Raw genomic sequence first — 21099 nt, forward strand, 5'->3', positions numbered from 1 at the left:
AGTATTGTCCACTTTAACATGACATTGTCCAGAAAAATGATACGTTTGAGTCTCGAGTTGGAGGTACATCAGGACCTTTGGGTGTAAATATTAGACTAAGACCATCTAGATGCTAACTGTTTTCTTTCCTTTTCAGTTATTTGGTTTATTCATGAGAAATGTTAACTATTCATTGAATCTCTTCTACCATTCAATTATTCAATGTTAGTTACAGTCTGGAAAAGCAATGGAAAATTCAGAAGACATAGCCCAACACTGTTCTTTGGCTGATGGGAGAGGGACGCATCCATGTTCCTATTAATGAGAAGTGACTTCTTATTTATCCTGGAAGCCTGTTTCTGTGTCACACATCTCTAGGCAGAAATGCATTCCTCTGAGGTCAACATGTCTGCTCAGAAAAGCAAAATGATGTTACGTTATATTTCCCACACCTCAAATTTCAAATGCAGCCCTCAAGGAGGCCCCTTCACCTCTCTGGGCTTTCACTGGTTGACAACTGTTTGGAGTTCTAGATCAGGACAGACCCTACCTCCAGGCACTAATGCCTGGGTCCTCTGGGGGCTTTGATTTGCATGGAAGTGGGGGTCGAGTTTGGTCCATTTTGTAAAGATATTTACTTTCTCTCTCAGTAGTCCTAGGGAGAGAGAAGCCATGTAAGGTAATTGCTTCAGAACTGACAGGCCCTAAACATGGAAACGGCAAAGGACAGAACAAAGCATCTTCAGAACCTCTCAGATCAGAGAGGAAGCTCTGAAGCAGCCGTCAGCTCGACTCTAAGCACTTTGCTGACACCAACTCTTTGAAATGGAGCAAAAAAGTCACAACATTAAAAGATGTGGAAATGAGAAATAATATCTAGAGTGGAGCAATGAAAACCTCTGCTGGCAAACAGGAGCCAGGGTCCTGCTCAAACACTGGCCTAGTTCCCAAGGACACTGTCACTGGATCCTTGATAGAAGGGAAAGTCCATTAAAAAAAAAAAAATTAAATACTTTCCGTGCACCCTTATCTCTACCTCAAGTGAAAGAATTTTTTCTCTCCATATTTCCTGGCTTCTCCATCTCATTCACAGAAATTCAAATAGCTCAGAGGCTTTCCCTGTACTTCACAAGTTTTTCTCCAAAACAGAAAAGCAAGCCAGGCTGACATTGGGACCAAAGGGTCATAGAGTCAAGATACATCTGGTCCCTAGCCACCTTTGTTATCCAGACGTTCATGGAATTGACACCAACTGCACTCAAATAAATGCTCTAATGAAGAAACACTTCTGATTCTATTGCTTATCTCTAGAAGATCAATCACCACATTTTCTACTTTCAAGCAAATTTGAAAATAGGATTAAGTAGAGTTATAGCTGAAATTTTGAAAAATGGGGATATTTTGGCTATTGTATCAGATCATATAGCATTGTTACCTGCCTAAGTAATAATTCTGCCCTCACATTACTAGAGACCTGAAAATAAGCTACTGCTTTATAACGAAAACTGTAATCATGAAACCAATACCAAATTCTTGTGAACTATTCAAAGTGATCTAAATTACTGTGGGACTTGACCTTTATCTCCCCTTTTCCGAACTCACTGTTTACCCATAGGGATAAGAAAGCTTACAAATTCATGACCCTCCCTCTATTTTCGTGAATAGATTTATTGGCAAGTTATTTTGTTTCTTTCTTCAAAAGACAAATAGGTCTATTTCTTTTTCTTTCATTACAGACAGCAGCATGAACACAATCCAGTCAATGCACGTGGGGGAGTTCAACCAGAAACTGGTAGAAGCCAGCACCCAATTTAAAAAGAAGCAAGGAAAAGGCACAATTGATGTGTGGTGGTTGTTTGATGATGGAGGTAAAAACAATTCCAGAATATACACTAGGGAGCAGAATTACTATGTTGATCAATTTAACTAACTGCACAGGGAGGTATATGAAAACGCTATCAGCTGGAGAACAATATTTCTGTGTTTTCCCAAGATTTTAAATTATTTAGGAGCATTGAATGTGGGAATGAATATGTAAAGCCATCCATTCATTTCCTTTCAGCAAGATAGATTCATTCTTTCTGTCATAATTTATTCTTTTTTCAGGGTTAACACTCCTTATCCCCTATATCTTGACTCTCAGAAAAAAATGGAAAGACTGTAAATTAAGAATCTATGTTGGGGGGAAGATCAACCGCATTGAAGAAGAAAAAATTGCGTAAGTAACTCATCACTCCTGCGTTAGAGCCCTTTGGATGTCTGTTACTTTAATGCTTTTAATTCTAAGAACTGTAAGTGTTCTTTGAAACACAGCAGACCAGTTTTCTGGTCATTAAGTCATCTGCATACTTCTTGTAATGTCTGTCTTCATGTCCCTTGATCCCCTGCCACAAATGCTTTTCAAAAAGGAATTTCACACAGAGGCCTCATCTCAAGTCTTGAATGGGACTATCATTACCTTGTATAATGTTTGCTTGGAGTTGACCAGCGAATGTATCCACGAAAGGAAAAGCCCAGAGGAATTTGCGTCCAGTACTTTCTTTGGGGCGAGTAGAACCTGCTGGTTTGTGGTGGCCACTCCAGCACCGCACACTTAAAAAATAGAACCGAGGGGCGCCTGGGTGGCTCAGTGGGTTAAGCCACTGCCTTCGGCTCAGGTCATGATCTCGGAGTCCTGGGATCGAGCCCCGCATCGGGCTCTCTGCTCAGCGGGGAGCCTGCTTCCTCCTCTCTCTCTGCCTGCCTCTCTGCCTGCTTGTGACCTCTCTGTCAAATAAATAAATAAAATCTTTAAAAAAAAAAAATAGAACCGAGACACTGAACCTGGTTCTCATCCTAGCCCTGCCCACCATGAGTTGTGGAGCCTTGCAACAGTCACCACGACCTGGACCTGGGTGCCCAGTTTCTCATCTGTAGCTTGAAAAGAGTTTAAATGGATGACTATTGAAAACTCTTATAATTAAAAAAAAAAAAAATCAGTCTCCAGAGTGCAAATTTGCATCTTTGTCATTGATTTAGTCATGGAGAGCATGATTTAGTCATTGTGGAAGCAATAAGCACGTTGGGAACGCCGTGCGTCCAAAGGTCTCTGGGGGAAATCTGGAGAGGGACCTTCAGCAGCCCTGAATCCCTCATGGCAGGCCCAAGTTCTGAGCCCTTCCAGAAATCACAAAATAATGACAGGCTTTTATTCAATAATTTTTCATGTTTTTCCCCCTGTCCTGGGAGGATTTTATATATATACACACATATACATATACATATACTTTTACAAAATATATTTTATATATCCACATATAATATAAATTATATATATTAAGCATATATATATTTAATTCCCCTTAAAGAGAGTCATATTATAATGGCAACTAACATGTTGGCTATAATAATTTATATTTTCTTAAAGCTTCCAGTAACTTCCCGGGGCAAGTGATGAAATTTAAAAATGGTTGGTGGATTAGATGACAGCATGGCATCAATTTTAAATTTCCTGATTTCAAAATTTATACCTTGTTTGTATAAGAGAATGTTCTTATTCTTAAGAAATACTGAGGTATTTATAGGTAAAGGGGCCTGATAGCTCCAGCTGGGCAGGTGGATGGGTGAGTAGAAAGCAAGCAAGAAAGAAGGAAGTTGTAGATAGACAGACACGGCTGTCTAGCAAGAGAAAAAGGTGGTACATCAAATAAACACTTGGTGATTTGGGGATTTTTTTGTACCATCCTTGCAATTTTTCTGTACCTTTGCAATTATATCAAAAATTTCAGTTGCCAGGGAAAGAACCTCCAATATATAATGATATATCATAATTATTAGTTTGTCAGCACGTTGTCAATAACACTAAAAATGATCAGCAAGATAATAGTCAACAATGTTAAAGCTTGTTCTCTTTTTTCCCAAATGGTAAAGAAACATGTACAGCTCTGTATTATCTTACCTGAAATGTGAATGCAGAGTTGGGTTTGCTATTCCTAGGATCTGAATTTACATGAATCTGTCTTTACCTTCAGTGGAATATGCTTGGTCCACATTTAATATACAGTGATGGAAGTCAAACACTAAACATAGCCTTTGACTGTGAAGCTGAAATAAGACGTCAACTCTTATTAGTTATATATAGTTACATATGCAAGTTATAAATAGTTACATATGCAACGATGAAGTATTTCTCTCTTGTATTTCCAGAATGGCTTCTCTTCTGAGCAAATTTAGGATCAAATTTGCAGATATCCATATCGTTGGTGACATCAACATTAAGCCAAACAAAGAGAGGTATGAAGCATTTAACAAGACCCATTGTTTGCCCCCAGTACTCTCTCATTTTCCTTTGTGCTATTAAAGGGTAAAAATATTATCTATCAACTGTAGTGACCTCCTAATAAGATATAATAAAAAGGGACTTGGAATAACCATGCAGAGTGATCAAATATATTATAAAGGAAGGAAATGATTTTGTGGTAAAGTCGAGCTTGAGGCAGAGAATTGTTGAAACACAGGTGAGTTAGCATTTTAGGATTGCCCTTCATGTTCGTGGTTTCTATGCTGGCAAGAGTAGCAGGAGGCACAAGCTCAGACTAGTCTGGACTGGGCAGTCAGGGTAGGTTTTCATTCTTTAAAGTTACTCATGGGGCAGCTGGGTGGCACAGCTGAGTGTCCACTCTTGATTTCAGTTCAGGTCATGATCTCAAGGTCATGGGATTGAGCCCCACATTGGGCTTCATGCTCAGTGGGGAGTCTGCTTGAGATTCTCTTTCTTTCTCTCTCTCTCTCTCAGCCCTTCCCCTCCCTCTAAAATAAACAAATAAATCTTTAAAAAAAAATTTTTTTTTTAAGTAACTGGTGGTGCATCCTGGATGGGGAGCTCTGATACAGAAGCTAGAAACAAAACTGCTTGAGTCTTCCTGGCACAATGACAGAGCCGACCCTCCATGGCCATTTTCACTTTTAGGCACGAAGGACCCAACACTTAGAGCCATGGAATTTTGGGGGTCCTCTAAAACTATCTGAAGCCTACCAAGGAGATGTATTGGCTCTAAAGTTTTAAAATGCTGAAATTTAAATAATTGCTTAAGTGTCTACAAATCATGATATTTTAACCCTCGTTAGTCGTTCAATTTGTCAAGTCCATGATACTGGAAAACAGCTTGTAGATTAGATCCTCCCAGGAAGTCCCAGAGGTGTGAGAAGATGGACTGCAAAGTATAGCCAATACTAAATAAACTACTTAGAGTGATAACTTACCAATTATAATATTTTTCTGTTGTTTATAGTCCAAAATCATAGTTAAACTGTTGCATCTGGATTTGATTTAATACACATGATTTGGTGTGAAGTAGGCCTTCCAGATTGAGGGCACAAAGGGACACAAGGATCTCAGTGTAGCTTCAGTTCTCACTGACCTGTTGGACCTGTTCTCACTTCCGTTGACCGTCATTTCTCCTTCCTCCTGCAGCTCCTGATGGCCTGCAATTCCACACTCAAATCTTGTTCTTCCCTTCTTTTCATTCATTGTTATCCTATATGAGCTTAATACCTAACAGAAAATCACCCATACTAAGATACAGTCTTGGGGCGCCTGGGTGGCTCAGTGGGTTAAAGCCTCTGCCTTTGGCTCGGGTCATGATCTCAGGGTCCTGGGATTGAGCCCCACATAGGGCTCTCTGCTCCACGGGGAGCCTGCTTCCTCCTCTCTCTCTCTCTGCCTGCCTCTCTGCCTAGTTGTGATCTCTGTCTGTCAAATAAATAAATAAAAATCTTTATTAAAAAAAATAAGATACAGTCTTGTCGACCATTCACAACCTGGAACTTCATACCATTCTCAGGTATTCATGATTCCTCCAAGGCTACGGGTCCATCAAAATGGCTTTACAAAACATCTTAATTGTGACAAGAAAGCTACAATCGACAGAGCTCACCTGGGTTATCACTAGGCAATATTTCTTCACGCTGTATATACCACTAATGCTTTCTATTCCTATATTTCTACAGTTTTAAATACTTGAGAAAAATTGAGATGAGTTTATAATACTCCTTGGTAAGTGGAATGAACATTCTGCTATGGACTGGGTTGTCATGTAGTAACCTCTGGTGGCCTTCCACATTTCACTTGAAGGATTTTAATTCCTAAGTCATCGCCTCTTTGGCATTTGCAGTGATGTGATCAAACAGGCTCCTCTTATGTCTCTAATTGGTGGAAATGCATTCTGTTTCACAACACAGCAGGCACAGTGATTTCCTAGTGTGTGCCACGTTGCAACAGGCCAGAGCCCACCAGGGCTCCACTATCATAGGGCCACTTTCTGTTGTCCGGAGGGTAGTCATGGTGTCCCCTACTGACTTCAGATTTTCTATTAACCCTGGCTCAGTGCTCGGCGCAAATTAGTCATCTACTTTTTGTACCCAAATCCTTCTCGCTGCTGTTTTCTTAATAACAGCTAAGAACTGTCTGTGCTTGCCAATTCGTTTGTTCCTATATCCTTTGCCTCTTTACAGATCAGTCTGGTTTTCTGTAAAAAACACAAGTTTCTTTCCCTTTCTTTCATGCTAGTCTCTGCCCAGCTGCCACGGTCCCCCCTACTTACCTGTCCTATCTGTCCTATCACCAAGGACGTCCATGTACTTCTTCCATTAGTGCCTTTCCATTGTCTGGGGGCCCATCAGAGACTAGAACACAATTTCTTTTGCTAATCCTGAACTTTGTGCCATGTTTTTCTCTCTTCAGGCAGCCAACATTATGGAGATGAGTAAAAAACGAAGGACCAGACATTCTTGCTTTTGTCCTGGTATCTAAATTTGCTTTTAGACACCATTTTAATGTGCTGTTTCTTACATGTCCTCATCATCCTGCAATGAAGAGATCTAGTTCCCTTTCTCAGGAAAAAAATGAATTAGATTTCACAGTTTGGGAGATCTTTTTCTCTGATGGTTCAAAGTCTTGAGGAAGATGCAAAAAAACAAAGTCCATTTTTCCCGGAATAGAAGAATCTTTGCAGCTAATGTACCCTGGTATGAAGACGAAATCCCACCAAGAAGAGAGGTGCTGGAAGGGCCATTCTCCTCCCTTCAGCTCTCCACTGTAACTGACACCATATTGCTTTGTAAAACAGTCACGTATCTGGTGTCAGCAACAATGTTCAAATATATAAAGGCGACCCTATTTTAAAACAGGGAGTGATCACTCAGTAAGTCTCATTGATGGCCATTTGGTAGCACATCTGGTAGCTTTGTGATAATTTTTTATTAAGTTTTTTATTTTAATTCCCATATATTTAACCAAGTTATCTTAGTTTCAGGTGTACAATATAGTGCTTTAACAATTCTACACATTACTTGGCGTTGGTCACAAGTGTACTCTTAATTCCCTTCACGCATTTCACCCATCCTCCCACGCACCTCTCCTCTGGTAACCATCAGGTTGTTCTCTATAGTTGAGAATCTGTTTCTTAGTTTATTTCTCTTTCTCTCATTTTCCTTTGTCCATTGTTTTGTTTCTTAAATTCCACATAGGCGTGACATCATATGCTATTTGTCTTTCTCTGACTGGCTTATTTCACATAGCATTACACTCTCTAGCACCATCCATGTCGCAGCAAATGACAAGATTACATTCTTTTTTATGGCTGAGTCATATAGTGTGTATATGTATAATATATTACATATCTGAATAATATATTGTATGTGTGTGTATGTGTGTGTGTATATATGGATAAAGAAGATGTGATATATATATATATTTCCATTCATCAGTCAAAGGACACTTGGGCTGTTTCCATAAGTTGGCCATTGTAAATAATGCTGCAGTAAACATAGGATGCATATACCCTTTCAAGTTAGTGTGTTTGTATTCTTTTGGGTAAATACCCAGTAGTGAAATTACTAGATCATAGGGTAGTCTTAAATTTTTTGAGGAACCCCCATACTGTTTTCCAGAGTAGCAGCGCCAGTTTGCATTCCCACCAACAGTTCACAATGATTCCTTTTCCTCCACATTTTCATCACACTCTGTTTCCTGTGTTTTTGATTTCAGCCATTCCAACAGCTGTGACATCATATCTCATTGTAGTTTTGACTTATGTTTGCCTGATGATGAGTGATGTGGAGCATCTTTTCATGTGTCCATCTCTATGTCTTTGAAAAAATGTTTGTTCATGTCTTCTGCCCATTTTTAAATTGGATAATTTGCTTTTTGGGTTGTGTTATATAAGTTCTTTATATTTTTTTCAATCCTAACCCTTTATCAGATATGTCATTTGCAAACATCTTCTTCCCTTCAGTAGGTTGCCTGCTAGTTTTGTTTATTGTTTCCTTCACTGTGCACAAACTTTTCATTTTGATATACTATAATAGTTTATTTTTTCTTTTATGTCCCCTACCTTAAGAGATATATCTAGAAAAATGTTGTTGTGAAATTACTGTCTGTGCTCTCTTCTAGGATTTTTATGGTTTCAGATCTCACATTTACATCTTTAATCCATTTTGAGTTTATTTTTGTGTATGATGTAGGATAGTGGTCCCGCTTTATTCTTCTACATGTGGCTACCCAGTTTTCCCAACACCATTTGTTGAAGAGACTCTCTTTTTCCCATTGCATATTCTTGCCTCCTTTTGAAAATTAATTGACCATATAATCAGGGGTTTGTTTCTGGACTTTCTGTCCTGTTCCACTGATCTATGCATCTATTGTTGTGCTAGTACTATACTGTTTTGATTGCTACAGATTTGTAGTATAACTCGAAATACAGACTTGTAATATCTCTAGCTTTGTTTTCCTTTTTCAAGATTATTTTGGCTATTTGGGATCTTCCATGGTTCTATACAAATTTTAGGATTCTTTGTTCTAGTACTTTGAAAAATGTGGTTGGTATTTTCATAGGGATTGCATTAAATCTGTAGATTGCTCTAAGTAGTATAGACATTTAACAATATTTTTCTTCCAATTTTTGAGCATGAAATATCTTTCCATTTGTTTGCGTCATCTTCAATTTCTTCTTAATGTCTTATACTTTTCAGTGCAGGTGTTTCACCTCCTTGATTAGTTTATCCCCAGATATTTTATTATTTTGGGTGCAATTGTGAAAGGAATTGCCTTCGTAGTTTCTATTTCCTTAGCTTCCCAATTAGTGTATAGAATTGCAATGGATTTCTGTACATTGATTTTGTATCCTGTAACCTTACTAAATTCATTTATCAGTTCTAGTAGTTTGGGGTAGGATTTTTAGGGTTTTTGATATGTAGTGTCATGTCAGCTGCAAGTAGTCAAAGTTTACTTCTTCCTTACCAATTTGAATGCCTTTTGTTTCTTTTGCTTCTCTGAATGCTGTGGCTAGCACTTCTGGTACTATGTTGAATAAAATTGGTGAGTGGACATCCTTGTGCTGCTCCTGATCTTAGGAGGAAAGCTATCAGTAATTCACAATTGAGTATGGTGAGATGTGGGTTTTTCATATAAGGCTTTTATTACGTTGAGGTATGTCCCCTTTAAACCTACTTTGTTGAGGACTTTGTGATAATTTTTAAAAGGCAATTCCTCTGAGTTCAATTAGAGAAAGAAGACTCTTCCTCCGGGCTGATGCAGGCCCTGTCCCAGGGCCCAATGCTCAGAGCACCAGTTCAATTTCAGCTCTCCCTGGCCAGACAGCCACTACATACCATTAACAATTATCTCCCCATCACTGTTTTTCCTCGGTCATCAGGTGGCACACAATGTCAAAAATAGTTTGTCAATTATTTCCATGTTGGAGGCTAATGTTAAACATACTTAAATTGTCTCTAATAAATCTTTCAATGACCCATAAAACATCAGTAAGTGTGGATGGAGATATTTTACCATAGAAACATCATAAAGATGGCTGGGCAAGGGTGAAAGGGAGTATAAAAGCAAAGTTAATGAGAAAATGATTGAGCCTGGAGAAACTGAAAATCTCTTGTGGCTAAATTTCATTTTTTATTGAATATACTGAATTAAAAGTCATAGGCCAAAAAGACAACAATCCTTACACAGAAATTAAAGAGAAAGTTGGAGCAATTAACTGGATAATTTAAAGATACTAGAGTGGTGGGACACCTGGGTGATCCCATCCATTAAGCAGCCAACTCCTGGTTTCTGCTCAGGTCATAACCTCAGAGTCGTGAGATCCAGCTCTGCATGGGGCTCTGTGCTCAGCACAGAGTCTGCTTGTGCTTCTCCTTCCCTCTCTTCCCCTCTCACTACACACATGCTCTCTCTCTCAAATAAATAAAATCTTAAAAAAAAAAAAAGATATTAGAATGGTCACAAAACAACTACTATATTAACTTGAGAAAGGAAATCTTATATGAACTTAAGGAAGAGTTTTTTTTTACAATTAAAATTTTTTTTAAACTTTGTTATCATGAAAAACAAGGATAGGGAAGGCAGGGCAGGTGTAGGTTAATTTTTAAATTGAATTAATTGTCATTTATATTCAATAGTGTAACTTATTTGGCCTCTTCTAGAGTCTGTTGGCCTATTCTAGACTCAATTACTTGGCTTATTCTAGAGTCGATTAAAAAATATTTATATGAAAAATTAGATTTAATGAGAATCAGGATAGAAGTCTTGAGCCACCTTTGCGTCACCTAGCTAGGAGAATGGAAAATGGCCAGTTCAGGGATGAACCTTAGAATGAAGTCAAAGATTAATATAGACAAGAAACAGTAAGAGTTGAGAGAATATGAATGGGCAAATACATTCCCGTTATAACCTATTATGTCACTTATCATGCTTCAATGCAAAGAAAAGAAAACTTATAATGATTTAAGTAATAAAATTATTGGGAAGCATAACTGAAAAATCTAATTATGTTTTGGCTTTCAGGCAAAGCTTGATCTAGAAGTTTAATTTTATATATAATCAAGGACTAATTCTTTTCCATTATCTCTACTCTGCCTTGGTCCATTATGAAATCATCAAAATTGATTTAGCTCATAAAAGCAAGATGACAGCAACCAGGGCTACATACTTGCTCATTTATGTTCAGTGGGAGAGTAAGTTTGCCTCTTCTCTAGTCATTGAGCTCAGGGCACGGGCTCCATACAAGTTGTACCAATCTAAGCCACTGAGCCACTTACTTGGTCAGTGGAATGCTAGGTGCCTCTTGGTGAAGCTCGCCTGGGCTATGTGGCTACCCTGGCCAAACACTCTGGCAGACAGAATAGAATTGTGCTGATTAGCTGATGCTGGGGATGGAGTCACTCCCACCCAGACTACAATGGTTGCTGGGGAGACAATGAACCACCTCCACTCCACTTCCATTTCTTAGGAAACTGCTTTTGAATTGGTCTTTCTAATAAGAACCTGGGCTGAGATGCAAAAACTTTTATCCTGATCAAAATAAGTGTATGTAGAGCTTAAACAGAGAGCCTCTTAATTGCTAAACTCAGTCCCGTGGCTGTTTGGTAAAATGAATGCCTTGGTTTTACAGGGCACTGTACACTTTCCAGAACACAGTCACCCAAATCATCATCTAACCATTACATCAATCTTCAGGCCAGCTCTGAACAGCTACCATTACCTCCTTTCATTGGCAAAGTTATCCGGGTCCAGGAGGACAATGGAAGAGCCAGTGTAAGAGCCAAGGTTCTTCTGTCCTAGGCTGGCAACTTTCTATTGCACAGATTACTGTGAACGGTCTCTGAAGGCATGGCACCTTTGGAAGGAATAGCAAATAAAAGTATTATGTAGTTGAAAAAATAATAGGGCATATCAGTGGTTCCCTATTGCTGTCCACCATTCGAAATAAATCAGTGTCAGAAATCTACCACATTAAGCATCTCTTCAATCACTTAACAACGGCACTGGTAGGTTTTCCTTTATCACCTCTGCACTTAAATCTGTAAATCCTAAATCAGGGCAACTGATGAGATCATTGAACTCATGCCATCATATTTTAATTCCTTAACCTAATAGCACATTGATTCTAGTTACTTTTCATCCCAAAGTTACTAAGTTGTAAGTAAGCCACATTATATAAAACCAAAGGTGTCGTTTATATTTGACCTCATCTTCTAGTAGCACACTGAAGACAATTACTCTCATAAACTGTAAGCTTTGTTCTGTACTACTGTTTTTAAAAAAAGTCTTTCAAGAATGAGATTTGTCTAGCACTTTTAAAAACGTTCCACAGCTGTGTGATACAGCTGCTAGTTTTCTGCTCGATGACTTTCTTCTTAATTGCTCTAAAATGGCTTCAGATCTGTAGACATTAAAATATTATTGATTTTTATTCTTCCCTCTAACATGCACCTGAAAAATAGTTACTTAAAAATCTCAGACAGCAACAGTAGTCATCAGAAGGACAAAGGCTGCATTATTTGCAGCAAACATCCAAATTGCTCTATAACCACTGAATTTGCTATTCTTCTAGCTGCCCCACTGACCACAACCTGCCAGCAGGCGGAAGGCTACATGGACAAAGGAGAGGGCAGGCCTAGCCAACTCCCATCCCAAGCAACCTAGTTCATCTCCCACATTAATTCATGAATGCCTCCTAGACAGTCTGTACAATAAGCAGATGGAAACTCAATTTAAGGAGATGGAAACTTACTCATGGGCTAAAGTGTCTACATGACAGTGGTGTCTTGGGCTATACCATGTAGAAAATGTATTTGCAGAATAATTACTATCTGTGTGTTGGTCTGTTTAGATTGAGAATCTAATACACAGTAGGCTAACAAAGCTTTAACATGTTAAGGCCTTTCCTTGGGTAGGGAGGCTGTATTATATCCATGGCTTTACTCACAGTAAGTCCCCTGCAAAGATAATTCTTAAAGATTTCCATGACATTCGGCTCTGATTCTGCAGCCAGCAGAGCTAGTCCTACCTGGAGTATCTGTGAAATAATGAGTTAGTTTCCCACTGTGAGCCCTCCTTTATAATTCCAATTTCAGCTGGAAAGTCTTTGGAGAGATGATTGAACCATATCGTCTCCATGAAAGCTGCAAAGATTTAACAACTGCTGAGAAATTAAAGAGAGAAAGCCCATGGAAAATTACAGATGCAGAACTGGAAGCAGTCAAGGAAAAGGTAAGGACTTGTCTTAATTTTTACTTTACTGTCTAACTAGCTGAAAAAGAAAACAGTGGTTGATTCAAAGATCAACAAGTAACACATCTGTTATAGAATTTCTTTATTCAAGATCTAGGGTTTCTGCATTTTCAAGTGCTTTCAATCACATTACTGCATATGAAGATTTAGAAAATGGCTTTCATTTAATATAAAATCAATTCTTTTTTTAAAAGATTTTTTAAAAAACCAGATTATTGATATATAGTGAAGTCTCCTTTCAAATTTAATTTTATAGAACAGGAGAGAGATCCATGGGTCTAAAATAATTTAAGTCAAGTCAATATGTGTGCAAAGTAGATAAAGGTTATTGACTCACAATTTAACACAGTAACAATTTTAACATGATGAGGTTACAAAAACTAACAAAGCAATCTGAGAAAATACTTAATTGGAACAATGATTATGAAAGTTGGATGAGGCACATGTATATAGGAGGGATATAATAAATAAACTACATTAGGGGCTGAACTTGAAACAATTTAGAACAGAGATACTAAAGCCTTTCAAATTTAGTGGAGAAAATACTGAGCTAAGATTTATAAACTGTGCATAATAAACTTCTCAGTTCTTTGTTTGCTTGCTCGTTTTTTTATTAGGGGGGTTGGGAAGATTTTTTTTTTTTTTTAGTTTTTATTTTTTTATTTTTACGAGAGGGAGAGAGAGAGCTGGCAATGGGGCAGAGAGAGAAGGAGAGAGAGAATCTAATCAGGCTGCATGCCCAGCACAGAGCCAGATGTGGGACTCTATCTCAGGACCCTGAGATCATGACCTGAGATGAAATCAAGAGTCGCTTAACCAATGGAGCCACCTAGGAGCCCCTAATTTCACATTTTAACTTAAATTCCAGTTAGTTAACATATAGTATAATATCAGTTTCAGGTGTAGAATTTAGTGATTCAACACTTCCATACAACACTGAGGGCTCCTGGCAACAAGTGCCCTCCTTAGAGCCCATCACACACTTTGCCCATCCCCTGCCCACCTCCCTCCAGCAACCCTCAGTTTATTTTCTGTAGTTAGAAGTCGCTTTTTGGTTTGCCTCTTTCTCTCTCTCTTTTTAATAAACTGCCCACTTGTAACAAAGATTTTTCACGTAATTGAGCAAATCATACATCTAAGCCTTGGTTTCTGAACCATTGAAATACAGTAATAAGTATTATTCTCACCACTGTAAAAATCATCAATGTTGTTATTTTTTCCAAGTGAGTCTTGGCTGCCTTTTAGTTGAAAACAGTCCCCTGTGCTGATAAAATATTCAAAGAGCCTAAACAATGTAGACTAGGATATAATTTATGTTTTTAGGATATCAAACTGGTATCAAGATTGGTAGTTCTTCCCCCTCAAACCTGTTCCTGATTTGACCGTTCTCACCTTCTCTTTACTATTATCCATGTTTTCTGCTCGCTTTTTTTTCCCCTTAGAATTTAATAAGCCACTCTAGTACAACAACCACCTGGTCTTATTCTTTATAATTCTAGAATTTCTCATGAGCTTTTAAAAAATGAGTTTCCAGGGGTGCCTGGGTGGCTCAGTCGGTTGAGCGTCTACCTTCGGCTCAGGTCATGATCTCAGGGTTCTGGGCTCCAGCCCCACATCAGGGTTGCTGCTCGGCAGGAAGCCTGCTTCTCCCTCCCCCACTCCCCCTGCTTGTGTTCCCTCTCTCACTGTGTCTCTCTCTGTCAAAAAAATAAAATCTTTTTTAAAAAATTAGTTTCCAAACCTGAAGGAAATAACTAATTTTTTTTAAGTGAGGTTTTCCTACTTCTCCATAATTTGGGGTAAGGAGATAGATTCTCCTCCGTAATTTTGGGTAGAACTGCCCTCAACAAAATCTGAATGCTGTCCACAGAGCTACCGCCAAGTTCGACTGAACGAACTGTTACAGGAGCACTCCAGAGCCGCTAATCTCATTGTCCTGTAAGTATCCCTGCAGACATTGAAGAATGTTCCAAGGGGGATCTTAGGTAAATGGGTTAATTGACTTAAAAAGTCATGATGATTCAGGTGGAAAGCTTTTTTTTTTTTTTTTTTTTTTTTTTTTAAATGGAACATGTGGGATTTTAGTGAAGGAAAATAAATGCCACCCTGGGACCCTGCCCCTTGGACTTTCTGTCTGGAGGCCCCGCCCGCAGAACCTTGGCTCCCCCTTCCGACCGACCCTGCCCCGGGAACCCGCCCCCTGGAATCCCCGCCCAACAAGCCTCTCGTTGAGGCTCACGGGCTCCTTCCCCGCGTCCTCCTGAGGTAGATTCCACAGCATGATCGGGAGGCTCCTCTCTGTGTTGAAAGAGGCCAAGGTAAGAGAAAAAGGAAGAAGATTCTTCCCTTTATACTCTTGCTCTTCACCCCGCAAATGTTCGAGGTGTACTGCTGGAAATAGGAATGTTTCCTTAAGGATTGATAGCTGAACATGAAAAACCCCTCTTTCACATTTATACCTCATGACCTGAGGCCTGGGTATGAAGAGTCCTATGTCTTCAAGGTCTACACTGGGGGACTACCCACCTGAGGCCTCAAACAGTCTCCAGAACTGGGTACAAGGATTCACCTAGCTGTTTTCTGAGGTTTCTGCCAGATGTAAGAGCTTTAAACTATTGGGAGAATCATTTCCATCAAAAAAAAAAAAAAAAAAAAAAAAAAAAAGAGATACTGGTTGATAAAATTTTCTGTTTCAAGAGGAGTGAGAATTGATAGTTCTGTTTTGTTGCTGCTTTACAATGCCTAAGCCTGTTTTTCTGGTTTACAGATAATTTGTCTTATCTGAGAAATACATCAGTTTGATATCTATATTCAGGATAATTTCAGTGCTTTCATGTTTAGGGGGAGGGTTACAAAAGTTTCAGGTCACTGGTTATTAAATAACTCAGATGATTAGTGATGTTACTGCCTGTAGTAATTGTCGCTTTTAAAATTTTTCTTCCATACTGTCAGGAGCCTGCCAGTGGCAAGAAAAGGATCTATATCCGATTGGTTGTACATGGCTTGGTTGGAAATCCTCACCAAGAACCTCCCTCCTGTTTTACTAGTTAGAGGAAACCACAAAAATGTCCTGACATTTTATTCTTAATCCATGAAAAGATTTGAACACATCTTAACTTCATGTATGAATAAATAAGAAACGCATTCTAGTGCTTTATGTTGTAAATCTGATCTGTGGATATACAAACCTGAGACAGTCACACAGGATTCCATATAAACCATGTCAGCATTATTTTTTTTTTTTTCATTATATATTGGGGGCTGCTTTTTTTCTATCAGCCTCGGATAATGCCACCCCTAGAAAAACATCGTTATTGTTGCAGTTGTTGATAAACAAGGAAATTAAAGAAACCATGCTGGCTTGTGCTCCTAAAAATCACAAATTTCCTTGTAAACTTCTCCAGGCAAACCTAATCTCGTGTTTGCTGCTAGGCCCCTGTATAGAGGCCTCAGCCCCACAGCAGGTCCTCATTAAATGCTTATTGACAGGCTAGTCAGTAACCGTGGGTGGTTATCAAAGGCAAAGACCAGCTGGGCAGGAACTACGATTATGCTTGGCCTTCTGAGAGGCTTATACCTACAAAGAAGATTTGAAAATCAATAACTGAAAACTTTAAGAAGTCCTTGAGTCTACAAAATGTTTAAAGCAGTTACCTAAATAAGGTTATTTAATGTAACACAGCATATATACTTAGAGAGATCTGAGCGATCATTGATAACCTATGGCCTCAATTTGCTGCTGACTGAAGAGTATGTTAGCTGGATTAGAAGGCGACAGTGTTCCAATTAGATGAACTAGATTCCATTTTTAATATATAAAATTTGTTTTGCCTGCTAAATATTTTGGAATCTCCATCATAGGATGACTTTGCATATTTGTTTCTAATGAAGTGGTTAGCACAGATGAGATCTTTGTAGATTTCTAATTGAAAACCAAACACCACCAATTTTCAAATCATTATAAAGAAATATATCCTGAATCATATACTTGGTTACTCTATATACTGATTGTATGGATTGTAAGGAATAATTAAAAGGTGAAGTGGAGAAACTGACAAAATTACAAAATTGTGTGTTGTGTATAATGTACAAGTGTTGATTTTTTCATTTTATTAATATTCCTGTAATATCTAATCACATTGAAAAACCAACAAATTTCTTTTATGATGGATGAGTTGATTTTTTTTTTCTTAACATGTTTTGACTGTTTATTCTGTTAAAATAAAAGGAAACAATGAACCTGAAATTTGTCTGCTTTGGCCCAGGTCACATTTTTACTTTTAAGTTGCTAAGACCACCGTGCGATGGCAAGCAGATGTGAGCATTAAAAATTCAATCAGTTACCTCATCTGATGCTTGTCTAAAACTGGCAGTCAGGATTCGGAATTCCAAGCCCATACTCCTCTCACCATGACCGGGAAGGAAGGGGGAAACAGCAAAACTTAAGCAGCAGGCTGGCCACTTCCCCAGTCCGGGGCCATGTGTGTCACTGAGCCCCAGATTTAAACCATCTCTCTTGAGCCCTATATGCCTGAAATCAAAACACTACCCTAGACATGGTCACAGTGACCCACGGGAAGGAACATCCAGCTTCATCTGGACCTGACGGTTCTCACTAACACTTCAGAGGGTCCCTGGGAAATGTGAGAAGCCATACAACTTCTGTAATAGGAAAGTCTGGCTCTTGTATCCTTGAGAGGCTGTTGCACACTGGGTTCCCTGGGAAACAGACTCTGAAAGAGTATTTAACATGGAACATGTTTACTGAGGAGGACCTTTGGGATCAATACCTGTGGAAGAAGGGACGGAGGAAGGAAGGGAGCAGGAGAGAGCAGGGAGCAGGAAGGGAGAAGGAAAAGGTAAGCTCTAATGTGGGCCCAAGAACAGCTTCAGTCGACTCCACAGGGAGCTCTGGAGACAGAAATTTCCTTAAGAGTCGTTCTAAGCTGGGCTAAGAAGGCCAGGCCTCTATACACCTGCATTGATCCCTCACCAAGACGTGTGCTGCCCAGGAAGGGGCGTGCCCTTGGGTGAGGCAGTTCTCTGCAGCTGAGGCGTCCCTGGGGGGCCTAAGAGCGGAAGTCCAGTCTGCTGATCACAGTCCCCACTGCTGGGGTACAGTCCCTCATTAAACAGTGTCTGGTGAGACATCACCGTGCCAGCCACAGTGGTCATATAAAGTAGTGGTCTGAAACAAACCAAGACAAAAACACACAAAAAAAAAAAAACCAAAAAACTTGGACTGGCCTGAGTTCAGATTTAATCTCACCATTTATTAGTGGTTTGACCTTAAACTAATTATTTAATTTCCTGAGGGCTAACGGCAAGAGAGTGACTGAGGTGATGTACCTGGATTCTGGGTTAGTGAAAGAGGGGTACATGGCCCAAGAGAGGAGGGACAGGTGGCAGCAGGGACTGGCAGTTTTGAGGCCCAAAGTATTGGGAACAGGTTAGTGTCTCAGGAAACTGAATGGATGGAGGCTGTGGTCAGATACCAGCAGATTCTTATAGCCCTTGGTGTCCTGCCCTTGTCCCTTGATTCACCCAACTCCACTAAGCCAACCCCTCATCATCTCCACGTCTATCCTCAGCTTTCAGGGCAGGATGGAGAAAGTTGCGTGATCATGTGCGTTGGTGTCAAACTTTCTCTGCCCTCTCACTTTGTTTACGTTTTCCATCAGTATCCCTGCTTCTTCCGCATAGTGACTTCTCAAAACTTTCATCAATTTTTTCAGTTGAGGACTCTGCCTCCATCCCTATCACATATCTATGTGTAACAGACATAAACCTTTCTTCTCTAAATAGGACCATCCTGGGAGCATTGTCTTGTAAGTTCTTCTCTTAATACCCAATTCTAGAAATCTTTATTTGGAAGCTTAAAAAAAAAGAAAGAAAGATGGTAGATTCTTGGGACCCATAGGCCTGCTAATTTAGAATCTGGGAGAAGGACCAGTGATCTACAAGACTTTAGAACCTTTTCCAGGCAGTCTTTGCTATTCCTGTGACTTGACTACCACCACGGGCTGTGTTTCTCAGATTCATATTTCTCACCCACATGTCCCCACATGCTCAGATCCAAATAGTCAACTACCAACGTTCACAGTGTTTCTTTTTGTAAGACGCAGGAAGATGCAGGATGACCAGACTTCTGTTCAAAAGAAAAAAGCAAAAAAAGCACCCAAAACACACAACTAGAGCAAAGACTTCCTCCATTGTCTATCAGCTCTCCCCTGAAATGACTAAAGAAACATAAAAGTAGGAAAAGTCTGCATCACAGTGGGAAACTAAGGAAGGATGCCGTCCGTATGATAACACTTTTTAAAAAAAAACAGTCAAGCTATAGTTTACCTGGGACCAGATTAAAGGAATCCATCAAAGGTCAGCTTGCAACCAGTACTCCAGAGAAAAAAAATCACCAGGAGACCCTGAAAGATTTCCACCAACCCCCTCCCACAGTTTGCATCTGGAGATGAGAAACTGGAGGTCGGGCAGAGAAGAGCACCAAGTGGGATCTGTTTTGCTGGGATACAGATAGTATCCAGAAAAGACTACCCAGAGAGCCTCCCCAAGCACTTGAAGCAGACATGGCTCATGCCATGGGGTGTCTCATGAATGCCCTTGAAAGCTACGAAGGATATGTGCTTGTCATAGAGGCTGAGCCAAAGAGAAAAACCAACTTTCAGCCCACAACTCCTAATGCAAAGAAGAAAATTCATAGAGATGGACAGACCCAGCCCTTGGTCTCTGTTCTCAGGTCACTAACCTGGCAACGGTGTGTTGCTATCAAGCAGGCCTCTGGGGCAGATGAAATAGGAAGATTGTCACAATAACCGGGTGGTGCGGTAGAGGTCCCTGTGTCCAACACAAGTCCCACCACATCTCCTTGTCATCAGTGTGGTTTAAAAGACCCTGTGCCCCTTGGGGTCCTTGCTGTCTGGATATTGCCACCCGGGTCACCTAGATATGCTTTCCTCTGCAGAGATTTAGGGACACACTGACATAAGGATGAGATCTGTCTGGGCTCCACAAGAGGAGAAGAAGAGAAATTTCTCTTTGGGGGTGACTCACTTTAGTGCTACTCTGTCCCAACTGCCCACAGATCATGATACCCCCATCAGTTGCAGTAAAAGCCCAGAAGTCAGCCAGTTGCTCTGACCCCAGCAGGTGGCCCAGGGGCCCTTGCAGAGTCCCCAGCTGTCCCACACACCCTAGCAGCCCAGGTCACCAGGTGCAACCTCCTCTCTGCAGTGAGGCATGGCCAATCTTACATACCTCTTTTAGGATTTCTGTTGTTGAAACAATGATCTCAGCCTTCCTTTTCCGTGCAGAAAAGAAAGTGTTTTCAAAAAAACATGTAAAATTTCTTCTCATCTGTGACACCATCCTAAACACATCATTATTTTAGTTCCCACTGAGGAAGAAAAATCTCTGCTATTTTAACAATGACGTGGTATTGGATCACTTGACATTCCTGTTCTATTAATAGAGATACCTTTTTAAGGCTTATAGAAGTATAGAATTTTAAATCATATGCCATTCTTATGCATATTAAAAAAAAGGGAAATAGAAGTAAGAAATAAATTTGGTTCCACTTCAGGGTCCTACTCCTCTATTCATGTTTCCACTCAGAGCTGATGTCCCCATTTTTCCACATCACAGGACTTCACTGCCACCAGGAGAGCTAGCAATGTAGTTTCTTACAAGGGAAAACCAATAGACACTATTTTGTTATTGGCATTAATGTTTTGGATTTTTATTAAAAAAAATAAATGTGTCTTCTAATGGAATTTAAAACATTGTGTGTAAATTTTAATACATAAAGAGCACAAAAATTAGGGAAAAATCTACAAGAAAAGAGAAATTATATCATAGGATCATGCACTAGAATAGAAGATCACGCACATAAGAAATAAACAGAAACCATGAATGTGTTTATCTTTCCTAATTTAGACTCAGATTTAATGAAAAATAAAATCAAACTCTGTTCATAATCTGCCAGCACTGTATCCTAAATTATATAGCAAAGAGGCTAAAGACAAAAGAATAAACAAAAATGC

The 21099-nt window shown here is 39.5% G+C and overlaps 1 protein-coding gene across 5 annotated transcripts in view; it reads left to right on the forward strand.

Annotated features, from left to right (window-relative positions):
• Nucleotides 1–17284, forward strand: part of SLC12A1 (solute carrier family 12 member 1) — an 88788-nt gene extending 71504 nt beyond the window's left edge. For all 5 annotated transcript variants that reach the window (XM_047738584.1, XM_047738583.1, XM_047738585.1 and 2 more), the window contains 6 exons: nucleotides 1716–1847; nucleotides 2086–2197; nucleotides 4165–4251; nucleotides 12886–13021; nucleotides 14913–14980; nucleotides 15995–17284. In XM_047738584.1, the coding sequence (XP_047594540.1) occupies nucleotides 1716–1847; nucleotides 2086–2197; nucleotides 4165–4251; nucleotides 12886–13021; nucleotides 14913–14980; nucleotides 15995–16130 (671 nt within the window). In that variant the 3' untranslated portion in view covers nucleotides 16131–17284. The remainder of the gene's footprint in view (nucleotides 1–1715; nucleotides 1848–2085; nucleotides 2198–4164; nucleotides 4252–12885; nucleotides 13022–14912; nucleotides 14981–15994) is intronic.
• Nucleotides 17285–21099: the final 3815 nt, after the last annotated feature.

This window comes from Lutra lutra, chromosome 7, assembly GCF_902655055.1.
Source record: "Lutra lutra chromosome 7, mLutLut1.2, whole genome shotgun sequence".
Classification (NCBI taxonomy): Eukaryota; Metazoa; Chordata; class Mammalia; order Carnivora; family Mustelidae; genus Lutra; species Lutra lutra.